At 34.5% G+C, this 14,304-nt stretch overlaps 1 protein-coding gene across 1 annotated transcript in view; it reads left to right on the top strand.

Annotated features, from left to right (window-relative positions):
* Positions 1-13,820, top strand: part of LOC131151766 (beta-galactosidase 9) — a 92,765-nt gene extending 78,945 nt beyond the window's left edge. The window contains exons 16-19 of the mRNA XM_058103167.1: positions 3,881-3,991; positions 12,236-12,444; positions 12,691-13,039; positions 13,364-13,820. Coding sequence (XP_057959150.1) covers positions 3,881-3,991; positions 12,236-12,444; positions 12,691-13,039; positions 13,364-13,504 — 810 coding nt within the window. The 3' untranslated portion in view covers positions 13,505-13,820. The remainder of the gene's footprint in view (positions 1-3,880; positions 3,992-12,235; positions 12,445-12,690; positions 13,040-13,363) is intronic.
* Positions 13,821-14,304: the final 484 nt, after the last annotated feature.

The raw sequence follows: 14,304 nt of genomic DNA, 5'->3' as shown, positions 1-14,304 counted from the left end.
TAAGCAGTACAATCAAAGGACAGACCAAATGGCCTTCCTATCAAAAAGCTTGTTACATTGACCCTCATATTGGACCCTCATAAGAGATACATACAATCATATGACTGGGGTGAAGGAAATCACTAATTCCCAAACTGTACCAGAGCTGGGAATTTGTCATACAAAATTCTATATACATGTGTGAGGATAAATTTGATAATAACTTCAATCAGTGTGTCCACTTTTTCGAATTTACTCTTGTTTCTAAAGTGCCATAGACAATACACTGTTGTAGCTAGACAAGCATTCATGGCCACGGATTGAACAATCTTCCCTTTAGCCTCTTTTTTCATCCATTTGAGGGCAGCCTTGAGTGTATTCATGGATCTTGTGCATCCCAGCCATTTTTTCATGGCTTTCCACACCTCATTAGCTATCTTGCATTTGAAGAAAAGATGGTCCACTGACTCAGTTTCTGATTTACATAGTGCGCACGGCTCTTCTCTATCTGCACCAGATAGCTTATCATTCGTCAATCGTTTATTCTTGGCACCTAACCAAAGAATGAAGGAGTGCTTTGGTGTGCAACCACTTTTCCATACTACATTGTGCCACGGTTTTGTTGTACCCTTTAATCTCCATAAATTATAAACTTTCAAGCAGTTCAAATGGTCATCAAACTCCCATTGACTTAAGAGTTGTACAGCATTGTCCTTGTTTCTGCACTGCTGTAAAAACATATTCTTGATTTCCACTATCTTTTTAAATAATGGCGAGTCATCGTGTTTAGTTGTGGCCTTCCATATGCTGCCATTTCTAAGATAGATCTGGTTTATCCATTTCGACCATAGTGTCCTTTTTGTGAATATTCTATAGAGTTCTTGTGAGTAAAGCCCTGTTCCAAGTCTTCAGATCAGACACCCCCAGACCTCCTTCGATCTTGGGCAAAGAGATTTCTTTCCATGCAACCAATGGTTTAGCTCTGCTACCTGACAGAAATACTCTACAAATTCTGATCACTTGCTTTAGGAAAGCTATCGGAATAGGAAAGATGGAGAGCCATAAGCATTCCATTCCCTGCACTACTGAGTTGATCAGTTCAAGTTTTCCAGCATACGACAGAGTTTTGATTGACCAGGACTCAATAATATTACTAATTTGGGAAACAAGTGGAGCATAATGAGTCACATTCAGTCTTGTGGCTGCCAATGGTATGCCCAGGTATCTAAATGGGAAGGACCCTTCTCGAAAGCCAGTAAGACTTTTGATACTTTCTAGCTCAAAACACATTAAGAACTGCTGTATACAGATTTGACTTCACAGGATTAGCTTTCAGACCTGAGCAATTTGAGAATCTATTCAGAGCATCCATCAGTTTCTGTACTGACCTATAATCATCCCTGGAAAACAATGTGAGTTCGTCTGCAAATGCTAGGTGAGTAATTTTCAACTCACCACATCTGGGATGAAAGCTAGAGTCCACATCATCTTCTAGGCCCTTCAAAAGCCTTGATAAATACTCAAGGTTCAAGACAAAAAGAATTGGGGATAATGGATCACCGTGCCTTAATCCCTTCCTACCTTCAAAAAAGCCATGCAGGCTTCCATTTAAGGAAATTGAATAGGTTGTTGTTGTCACACATTCCAGCACCCACTTCACCAGCTTACCAGGAAAATTCAACTTATCAAGCATATCTTTAAGGAAATTCCATGATAGAGAATTGTATGCCTTTTTCAAGTCTATCTTCAACATACATCTTTTAGATATCCTCTTTATAGCATATTTTCTCACCAATTCCTGTACCAAATAAATGTTTTCTACCATGTAACTTTGCTTCACAAAGGCCGATTGTGCAGGGTTAACAATTTTATCAAGCGCAGGGCTGATTCTGTTAGTTATTGTCTTAGCTATAACTTTATATATAACATTGCAACATGATATTGGTCTGAAATCTTGAACAAAATTTGCATGCTGAGATTTTGGAATTGCCACAATGGCTGTGTGGTTAATTTGTTTCAGAATCTTACCTTTTTTGAGGAACTCTTTGACAGCATCAGTGAAGTCCTTCCCTACTGTATCCCAAGCAACCTTAAAAAAGTTTGCAGTGTACCCATTAGGTCCAGGGGATTTCCCATCACCAATACTAAACAGGGCTTCTTATACGAATTAAATCTAGTATTTTAAATTTTTGAGGACATTAAAACAATAAATCTAATACTATAAAATATATGTAAGCACATACATATTAACAAGGCAATAAAATAATATTTTGTTTTCTATTACAAACAAAGTAATTCTACAATTATTTTAATAATTTATTATTATCATTATTTATATATTTATTTACTTTGTTAAACGTTTAAAACTAATAAGTTATATTTTAATATTATAAAAAAAAGTTAGTTAAATTTAAAAATATAATTTATTACTTTATAGACTTCAAATAAAATTAAATTTAAAATTTTAATTTTATTTGAAGTCTATAAAGTCATAAATTATATTTCTAACAATTATTAATTTAACAATTTTCCTTAAATTAATTTAATGTGTTGATTAATTGGATTATTGTGATGACATGCATACATGCAGGTGTTACAAACGCAATACAACAGATACCAGAAACAGAGTGTCACATCACTTCACATCATCAAATCACCATGAACACACACATCAACCTACCAAGGATGCTGCACAACGAAACTGAGATGAAAAATGACCTTAAATGGCTCTCAAACCAACTAGCAAATTAGATTTGAGAGCTGATTAGGGGAAGAAGACAAGAAGGAAACAAAAAACAAAGTGTCAAGAAAAAACTCAATGCTCTGATACCATGTTGCAAAGTTGGAGATGGAGGTGAGAAGAAGAAAAGAAGAAAAGAAGAAAGAAAGAGTAAGGAGGCAATAGTTTCTTGGAGATTTGTGTTCAGCTCTATTTTTCTCCTTTTACACATTAATAATAAAAAAAGGCTTGAAAAACAAAAATACCCCTACTTACATCACACAATTACTTAAAAAGCTTATCCCTTTTAACAACAGCGATGGGCAAAAGAGGTGCTGCATGGTGGTAGTGATGTTTGTGTTTGCCTTTTGTCAATAAATCCTCAACTGTTCCTCTAGGTGAGTAACTAATGGATTTGGAAGAGAAGCATAAGATTTCTTTAAGAAGGATGAGGCCAGGAATAGGAGGATGAACATAGGAGGGGGAGACCTTAAATTGTTGATGGACTCGAAAAAGATTCATCTGAAGAGGACCTGACAATAGAGTGTCAAAGAAAGGTGTCATTGGCATTAACATATTTCATTCTAATGTGGGGATCAGAACATCTATAAACTTTTTGGGTTCTTGAGTGCCCAAAGACACATTTAATAGCATGAGGAAAAAACTTGTCCTGACTCGTATGTGAAACATGAACAAAACAGGTACACCCAAAGACACGAGGCACAGCAGAGAACTTGGATGTTCCTGGGTGCACACAAAGGAGAAGCGATGTCCCCAAAGAACATTAGTGGGCAAAGAGCAGAAAACAAGCTGTAAGAAGAGCATCAGTCCAAAAGGCTTTTGGAACATGCATATGGAGCATAATTCATGCTATGTAAAGTTATGGATGGAGGAGAGGAAAAGAGAAGAGGAAGAGAAGAAAGAAGAAAAGAAGAGAAAAAAGACACTGCAGTTTTCTCGAGCATCAGCTTCAGTTTTGCTATTATTGTTTTATATAATCATAATCATAATCATGATGATGATGATGATGATGATGATGATGATGATGATGTATTCTCTTCTAACAAGTATTAAATACTTGTTTACTCTGCTCTTGTTTAGTATTAAGTACTTGTTTCCTCTACCCTTGGTAATGCTACAGAATAGTGAATTAGGGATTGACTTCTGTTCATCTTGGTTTAGGTTGGACTTTTGGGCGAGTACCTGAAGATATATGACATTGATCAAAGTGAGAAGGGAATGTGGACTGATTTGACAATTGATGCAATTCCATCAACATTTACTTGGTACAAGGTAAAGACATGATTTCCATGAACTTAATTAATTTTTTGCCTGTTTAAGAAAAAAAATTGGGAACATTGGCTAGGTTCTGTTTGCTTAATTATTTTTTTCTTTATTTTTTTTGGTTGGACATTGTTCTTGCTCATCACAGCACTAGTTTACTTGGTTTTAACAAACTAATTTAGAAAAAAACCAAAGACCCCTGCTGGTAGCCGATAGTCATTGTCTTGGAGTTTTACTTTAAAAAAAAAAATGTTCATTGTGCTTGCCTTTTTGTCCCAAATATATTTAGTCCCTGTCTATAGAAATGATCACCATGATCTCTGCATTAGTCTATTTGATTGGCAAGTATTAGTTGCTTTCCTTGTTTTCTCTATTTCATATAACAACTTGAGTGCCTTGCTTCAAGTTGAAGGTTACGATGATGATAGATAGTGTGTTTATTTTTGCCTTATTATTATTATAACTGTGGCATCTGCTTTTGTTATTATACTAACATCAAGGAGGCAGAGTCCATTTGGCAAGGATTCAAGTATTAGTTGCTGTCCTTGTTTTCTCTATTTCATATGACAGTTTGAGTGCCTTGCTTTTTTAAGTTGAAGGTCATGATGACATCAGATAGTGTGTTTGTTGTTGCCTTATTAGTAAGATTATTACTGTAGCATCTGTTTTTGTTATTATACTAACATCAAGGAGGAGGCAAGAGTCCATTTGGCAAGGATTCAATTCAAAGAGGCAATCATTGCATAGACATATTTCAACGCTCTAAAAAACTCAAGGCTAAATTTTTATTCCTTAACATTAAGGAAAACGATAAACAATATGTTGATGAAAAAAGAACTTTAGGGGATTGTCTTTACAGGTGAATAATGATATTCATATGGGGTAAAACTTAGCTAGTTTTATTATGGTCCATAAATTAGTAGTGTACCTAATTTTAGTATTGGCTATTATTAATAACCTTTATTTAGCAAGGGGACTTCATTTTAGAGGTATCGTGCAGTGATTCTATGCCACTCTAAGGGAGTTATTGCAGCTGGACCAGCTGGTACCAAGGTTTTAAATTTCCATTTTGGCTAAAATTTTGAAACTTTGAAAGTATGTAAATTTTGATTTTAATATCAATTTTGATTACAATTTTTAAAAAAGATGGAAATTAGTAGTAAAGTGTGGAATTATTTTATGAACTTTAGAAATGGGTGATAGGCATAATAATGCAAGATTTAGAATTGATATTTTGTAAATTAAATACATCAAATTACACATCTATTGTGTATGAGGCTTTGTTGCTGTAATATAATATTTATATTAAATATATTCAATTAATATAAATTAAGTTCTTAAATTAGTTAAATATGACTTATTATATAAATAATGATAATTTAGGCATAAATGGTTAAACAAAGTTTATTGTTAATATCTAAGTTTAATTTTTCATTTGATTTCAAAACCCCTTGTGATAATCTTTAGCTTCAATAAAAAATAAGCTAAATTGGTGCGAATAGTTGTTTGAACAAAAAATTACATTTATGTATGATCAGGTTCAATATTGGCATGTTTGGGTCTATAAAAGAAATAATCAATTATTCCTTTTACTCTTTGTAGCCATTACTTTTTTTCCTTTCAAAATTAAGAAATGCTCATGGTAATCATTCAAGCTAACGAAATTCCTAATATTATCGGAGAACTTATTCTTCAATTTTCTCTCCATTTCTAAGTCCATAGTCTTCGTGGCTTCATCAATGTTATAGTTAAGTATTTTTTATTATACAAATAATTATAATTTGGGCATAAATGGTTAAGTAAAATTTTATTGTTAATATCTAGATTTAATTTTTCATTTAATTTCAAAAGCTCTTGTGATAATCTTTGGTTTCAATAAAAAATAAGCTCAATTGAGAGAGAAATTTCACTTTGCATTTAAATCTTACATTGCAATTCCAAGGAAGTTTCTTTCTATAGTTAAAATTTTGACAACAAAAAAAAAAAGAGATTTTAATTAACTTTTGATGATTCATTAAAATTTGATGGAAATTTTGTAAGATGGAATTTATTTTTCATTTAAATTACAAGGGTGATGAGAAAGTGGAATTTTCGATAAAAAATTAGGCAATTTCATGGAAACTTAAGATCACGTGTGGTGTCAATGACACTATTTTAAATTATCAATCACATTATTATGACACTCTGGTTCTTATGCCATTGTAACAGTGTTGTAAGGGCTAAGGAATTTTTCCTTGTCCAGTTTTTTAATTTGTTTTAATTGATGGATGAGAATAATTTCACCCAAGGGCTATTTTTAATCATTGTTAAGGCTAGCTACCAAGTTACTTTTCAGACCATGGACGTGCTACTCCTTGTTTTGACGATTCAGAATATGCATCTCATCTTTGTTGCATGTTCTTTGTCTGGGAGAGTCTAGAACAAGTTGTTTGGTTTTTCCGGGAAGAGCCGGCTTTGCCTAAAATTGGTGGAGGATTTGTTGGCTTTCCTTTAAAGGCTTTGGGGAAAGTAGAGATGCATTAGCTTATGGAGGTGTGGGTTTTTTTGTTTTTTTTTTTGGATGTTTTTGGCAGTATTTGGTTGGAACAAAATGCTCGTATTGTTATGGTGAAGAAGATGGCGTGCTCTATGCTTTGGGATAATATTCATTATTTAGCTTCACTTTGAGCTGTTACAGCTGGTTGTTTCAAAAAGGTTTTCTTTCTTGGATTTGCAGTGAGACTAGCTAGCTGTGTTATTGATTGTCATTTTTTCTTCTTTATTTTCTTTTCTCAATGGAGGATTTCTTTTGCTCCTTCTTGTCCGTTCTTTTAATTTCAATGAAATCTCTTTTTTTTTTTTACATGGATGAGTGCATAGGAGGTGTAGGAATCATTGGTAGGGTGGGAATGTGAACTTAAATTTCTTCAAAATTGTCAAAATCCTTAGCCACCACCTCTCACTTGCCTCTACATCATTTAAATGTGAAGAATTCTTTCCGACATGGTGATCTTTAGGAGGAGGTTTGTATGGTGCAACCATCTAGGTTTATTGCTCATAGGGAGTCTGGCTTGGTTTAGGCTCAATAAATCATTATATGGTTTAAAATAATCCCCCAAAGCATCGTTTGGTTGATTTAGTAATGTAGTACTTGAGTTGAGTTTCCATCGGTGTGCACTAAATCACTTTGTATTTTATCATCATACTCCAACCAACAGGATTTTGCTGATTGTGTATGTGAATGATTGAAATTACTGGTGATGATGATCAAGGTATCTAAGGCCTAAAGCATTTACTAAGTTTTGGACCAAAGATTTGGGGCATTGAAGTACTTTTTAGGTATATGAGCATTGAGATCTCGCACGAGAACCATCTTGTCACAGAGAAAATATGTCCTTAATTTGTTAGATGAGATTGGGCTGTTGAGAACCCAACCTATTGATACACCCGTGGATCCTAACATTATGGATATTGGAGACTTGCTGGAAACTTGAATTATCTCACAATCACTTGAATGGATATATCTTTTGCATCAAGTGTTGTGTCAATTTATTGATTCTCTAATAACTAGTCAATGGGATGCAATAATTTGTGTCTTGAGATATTTGAAAGGTCTTCTATTTAGCTTATATTGATGGATTTATATATGCAGATTGGGTTGAGCCAACTTTGACATAAGATCCACAACCGGGTATTAGATCTTTGTTGAGGTAATTTGATTTCTTGGAAGAGTAAGAAACAAATTGTGGTAGCCAAGCATTGAGTCAGAGTATAGAGGCATGACTCACTACATGTGAACTTGTTTGATTGAATAACATGTTGGAAGAATTGTGTTTTCCACATTCTCGGTCTATGGAGTTGATGTGGGATAACCAAGTTGCTATTCATACTACCTCCAACTTGGTCTTATTTGAGCGGACAAAATATGTTGAAGTTGATTTCCACTTTATTCAAAAGAAACTTCGCAAGCTCATTACAAACACTCATGTAAATTATAATTTTCATCTTGCTTATTAGTTCACACTATAGCCGTGAGGGGTGCTTGTGTTATATTCATCTATAACAAGCTAGGAGCATATGATATACATGCTCCATTTTTAGGGGGATTCTTAATGGTTATTTAGCATTATTAGTACATGTCAATGTTATCTTGGTATGTGTGAGTTAGTAAGGGTGTTATGGTTATTGGTATGTACATGACATGTATTATAAATGGAAGGAGAGACTCATTGTGATGAGGCATTCCATTTTACCCAACTCTTCAACAATCTCTCTTTGACAAAAGAGAACTAGGCCATGGATACAGTTCCCCTAACACCTCCTTAAGTGTCCGTAACAAAACCTTAGTGAGGATCTTATAGATACTCGTCACAACATTTACTAGCCTAAAATTCTTCACTCTCCTAGACCTTTCGTAGGAATGAGAGTGATGAAATTAGAATTTATGATGTTACACTCTTGACACTACACCATTCCTATGCAATTACCAAAAGAACCTCATCACATTATCTTTCATTGTTTCCCAGCATATCTAGAAAATAAGCCATAGTAAAACTACCCAGACCCAGGGCTTTATCCCCATCCATATCAAACATTGCCCTTCCAACCTCCATCTTGAGGGGCCTTTCAAACCAATTTGCAATCTCCTCCCTAATAGGTTTCTAGGCAAGCCCCTTAATGACCATCACCCTGTTCCTACAATCAATAGTGTAAAATGTTTTATAGAAATTAGCATTCCCCTCCCCAGTTTGCATCAGATCCCTCACTATTCCAAATTTTGACTCTAGTTCTTTAATTATACTCTTTCTTCTTATACCACTGGCTACCCTATGAAACGATCTAGAGTTATAGTCCCCTTCCTTAGCCTAACGAACCCTAGAGTTCTGATTCCAACTCCTCTATTCCCTTAACAACAATTATTCCAATTTATTACAAAGGTGAACTCTCCTCACCCTATCTTCCTCTCCTAAAAAACCGCACTCCAACACAATCATATCATTTAAGTTGTTATTTTTCTTCTCCTTGATATTCCTAAACTCCTCGTTTATTCCAAACATTAGCTTCCCTTTGACAAACTTTAGCTAGCTTATTGCCTTAAAATTCTCCCACTATTGAACCTGACACTCCTTCCACCAATGACAAATTTGGTACTGATAGGAAGAGTGCATCACCTACATATTTTTAAACCTTATTGAATGGAATTGAAATCAAAACAAACTATGATTGGAAGGGGGCATGCTCACTAGAGTAAAATTTCCTCATGCTATTTTTCACCCTAGAAATCCCAAACTTATCCCTCAAAGTTCGGGGGTAGTATCGAAACCACCCCCACCACCCAATTCCGGTTATAGAGTCCATGCGAGTAAGCCAACCCATAAATTGTTGGAATATAACAATTTTTCCTCCTCATTGTCATGACACATCTTGGCTTTCCGAAGACATTACCTCCTTTTCTTTTATCTTCCTCCAACTTCCTCTTCACTCAATCACTCTTATAGCCTTTGCAGGGTTCAAACTGGCATACTGGTGCTGTGAACCCTTCCCATTTTCTTTTATATTCCTTTGGTCGAAGCCCTCCAACCCTTCATTTTCCTCGTCACCGTCAATTTTCTTGGTAGGCCTCCTTGTCTCATTCTCTCTACAAGCCAAAAAGAATCTATTAGTTAAGAGAGAAGATTCGTGAGTACGTACTTGACCTAGGCCCATAACCCATTGAGCCTAAACTCCACTTGTGCATCGTGCAGTAAAAGATGGCTTTGGGCAGGCTTCACATGGCTTAAAAGTTTGGCTGTATGTGGGCATCCTTTTATTGGGCTTTAAGCCTCTGTAACCCCTCCCCCTCCACCCCCAGGAGGCCCAGAACGTCTCAAATTTGGCCACCAAGCCCTTTGAGCTCCTATGCGCCCATATCATCGAGAAATTATAGTGTTCCTGCCCCTCCACCTATCATTTAGATGTAAGACATGTAGCGAGTCCCACTTCTTTTAACATTATGCTTATCATGAGTGGGACCCACTTACTATGTGTCCGACATCAACATAACAGGCACACATAAAGCAAGGAGGGGAGGCACATTCTATAATTTCCCCATATCTTCCAAACCCACCTGTTGAGATCCCACCTTTGTAATTTTGTCAACGGTGCCGTATAAATCCTCCATGGAGGACTCACTCCATTCCCAAAACCAGTCATCATTATATTTTCATTAACTTTCCTTGAGTTTCTTCGCCAGAAATCCTTCTTGCTGATGGTCCTCAGCCTCACCTGATGCCATGGCAAGTTGTTTGCATTGACGTACATTCGTTGAATTGCAATCCGCACAACAGAAGAAGACCTAATCTTTCTGTGCTCATTATCAACAGTCCAATTGTTCTCCTTGCTACCCATATTTATACTATCACCAACCTTCTCAAATAATTTCTTCCAACCTCCTGCCTCCTTCCCTTCTAGGATATAAATTGATTGAATAGAGCCTTTTTCTTGAAAATTCTCTAGAGATAGAAACCTTCCGACTTGATTTGTTCTCATCCTGATCATTAGGAAATGATCGGGCTTTGAAACTCCTAACCCATAGGTTTGTAGTTTTTGTGATGGTTTTAAATATCCACAGAATTTTTGAAATTTTCGTCAAAATTTCCAGTTTCGATGAACCTCGAAATTGAAATGCCAGTTGATTTTCTTCTTGCATAATTTCCATCAAAATTTCAACGAATCATTTGAAATTTTTTGAAATCTCAAAATTTTAGCGAAACTTGTCGAAATTTGAACTACGCAATGAAATTTCCTCGGAATTCAAATGAGGGATTTAGGAGTGAAGTGAAATTTCTCTCCTAAATTATTTTATTTATTTTTATCGAAAAAAAATATTATTACAAGTGCTTTTTAAATTATTTAAAAAAATAAACCTACAACAACTTTTTATTTAACCATTCATGTCTAAATTATCATTATTTGTATAATAAATAATATTTAAATAATTTATTAATTTCATTTTTATTAACTGATTAACTAAATATGTTTAATGTACATTATCTTACAAATGTGCTTGATGCACATATATATTACAACTTCTCCACCTCATATACAACGTAGATGTATTTACTATATTAGTCCTAAAACTTACTTTATTATTTCTATTAATCATTTCTAAAGATTCATAAAAGAATTCTATGCATTCTTACTGATTTCCATTATTTTTCCAAATAGAAATCAAAATTTCCGTAATTTTGGAGCTTTGAAATTTGAGTCGAAATCGAAATTTAAGACCTTGGTTTTTGTAAAGTGGAACACTTTTGTCCCGTGTGAGCTACCTCCTTTGTTCCCAAGAAAGAAACAAATGAAATAACTATCATGCGTTCTTCTCCGTGATCTTGTGAAAGGCACCCTTCTAGACATAAAATGCTTTTTGCTTGGGAAGAAATTAGATTCCCCCATACTCGCAGACCTAAGAAGGATATGAATTATTATTTTCATATTTCTAAATTTTATGTACAATTGAACTTACATATTAGCTACAATGTTTTATTGGACTTTTTATGTCAAAAATATTTGTATTTGCATAATAACTAGTATGTAACTAATTTATGAATTTTATTTGACCGTCTGCTTCTATGATAGTGCTGCTGCTGGTCTGTGCTATGTAATTATTGAAAAATATTTTTAAAATGTGGGGCTAAAGTCAGGTGATTTATGTAATTAGGCTTGTTGATGGTTAATTTGAATTTATAGTTTACAAAGTTTGTTCCTTCAAATAGAGGAAGAGAACTTCAGTCATTCTTATAGAAATGTATAGAAGTTTAGTCCCTTCTAATGCAAAATGTCCTTTTTTATTCTAATGCTTTGGATTTTTAAAATAATTTTTAATTGATGCAGCTAATGGAAGTAGAGCTGGAAATCGCAGAAAAAGAAAAATGTACAAAATTATCCCTTTTCAGTTTAATTTATCCAAAAAAAACCCTGATGTTTGTGGCAGAAATTACAGATACGGTTCTAAATGTTTGCTTCTTTGTGCAAGGTTTTATTATTTGCAACTCTTAAGTCAATAGATTTACTGATGAATAGATCTACATGGAGCAATTACTAAATCAATCTAATACTTGATCTTTTATGCCAAAATATGCTCTCTTTTTTTTGTTTTTCAACTGAAAAGAACTTTTCTGGTAATGCACCTCTGGTATTGTCTCATGTTCTGCTGTTAAAAACTATTAACGAATATCTGCTGGTTTGTTTTCTGGTTTTATTTAAAAAATTTTTTTTTTTTCCACATTTAAGCAGACATATTTTGATGCCCCCAATGGGGTGAACCCAGTTGCTCTTGATTTGGGAAGCATGGGAAAGGGCCAAGCTTGGGTTAATGGCAATCATATAGGAAGATATTGGACTCGGGTTGCTCCAAAAGATGGATGTCCAGAAATTTGTGATTACCGTGGAGTCTATCATTCTGGCAAGTGTTCAAAAAATTGTGGGAAGCCTACACAGATCTGGTATACTTTTAACATGTTTTAAGTACTTAAGAAAAGCTGAAAAGAAAAAGCTGAAACTTTTGATCCATCATTTTCCTGAGAAAGGTCAGCTCCTTGTTGAATATCAAAGGATGTCGACTCTTTCCATCAATGTTGCTTCAACTTTATATGTCTTGGGACACCCTTTGATTCCAAAAGGAACAATCAACAAAGAAATGGGATTTAAGTGTTTAGTTTTTAACGTGGTCCTTACTGATCAATTTCCAGGTATCACATACCACGGTCGTGGTTGAAGGCATCAAACAATTTACTTGTCATCTTTGAGGAAACAGGTGGGAATCCATTTGAGATTTCAATCAATTCACGCTCAACTCAAACCATCTGTGCTCAAGTGTCCGAATCCCACTATCCTCCTCTCTGGAAATGGTCCCATCCAGATTCTGTTGGTGGCAAAATTTCAATAAACGATACAACACCGGAAATGCACTTGCAGTGTGATGATGAGCATGTAATTTCCTCCATAGACTATGCTAGCTATGGAACTCCTCAAGGTAGCTGCCAGAAATTTTCCCAAGGCAATTGCCATGCACCCAATTCATTGTCTGTGGTGTCTAAGGTATGGGTTTTCTTCGCAATCTTTTATGTATTTTTCCTCGGCAATTATGGTAGAAATATGTGCAATTGACAGCTTCCTGATTTGAGGATATTGATTTAGTTTGAATTGGAAGTTGCACCATGGTTTTTTTACTAACACCACACTCCATTGGGTAGCAAATGTTAATTCAAATTTTGTTGAGGATTGGATGGATGCTTTGCACAAGAGCTTTATTATTAATTTATTAATGATATTTATTTGATCACTGCTTATGCTGTAATAAAAAGACTGCGTTCTTACCCCGAATGTGACGAACTTTTTTGTTTTCTTTTGGCTCCTCTCAAGGCTTGTCAAGGAAGGGGCAGATGTTCAATTAAAATTTCAAATACCGTATTTGGAGGCGACCCTTGTCGACATGTTGTTAAGACGTTGGCTGTTGAGGCAAGGTGCATGCCTTCATCATATATCGGTTCCTCTCAGATATGATAACGAATTGATGACAAGTAGCTGATGCAAATACAAAGCCCTAAGCCCAAGTCATAGGGCACAGCATATATGCCCCTTTTTTCATTTTCTTTTTCTTAACAAAGCCATGCCAATTGGACTAGCCTGCTGAATAATTATTCCAGTTGTATATATTGTATACCAACATTTTCCATGGGAACTCTTATTTTTATTTCTTTTTTTGGCTGAGCAGTTGCTTGGGGAGCTTTGACTTGAATATGTTTGTATGAAATAAAAATACATTATACCATATTTAGACGCACTAATGAAATGATATTCTGTGGTTAATTTATGATTACAATTTGTATCATTTAATTTTATATGTATTCCATAATTTGTGGGATTACAGTAAAATTACATCTCTTTCTAAACTTTATAAAAAAAATATGCAAATAGTGTAAATTAGTTTGTAGATTGAAAATCGATGACTTTTAAAAGACATAATGTTTATAAAATAATTAAATTCAACCTGAAGAACTTTGTGAATGAATTCCATTTCATTCTAAACAATTAAAAAAAAAAAAGCTCAATATCAATTTTAATTATAATAAATGCAAAATTGATAATTTGTACTATTATCCAAATGTGTTGTACAGGAAAAAAAAAAGTCATTTTGTCAAAAGCATATATCTTAAAGAAATATTGAATGAGTAAAGCTCTTGTAGTTAGAAAAGTTAAATGCAGAAGGCACGTAGTTAAAGAAATATAAAATGAGAAATACTCGTGGTCTTAAATTTTCACGGAGTTGTAGAAAATTGAAATGACAGTTGATTTCCATCTTG

Source organism: Malania oleifera, chromosome 3 (assembly GCF_029873635.1).
Source record: "Malania oleifera isolate guangnan ecotype guangnan chromosome 3, ASM2987363v1, whole genome shotgun sequence".
Taxonomy (NCBI): Eukaryota; Viridiplantae; Streptophyta; class Magnoliopsida; order Santalales; family Ximeniaceae; genus Malania; species Malania oleifera.
This window is presented reverse-complemented; position numbering and strand designations above follow the sequence as displayed.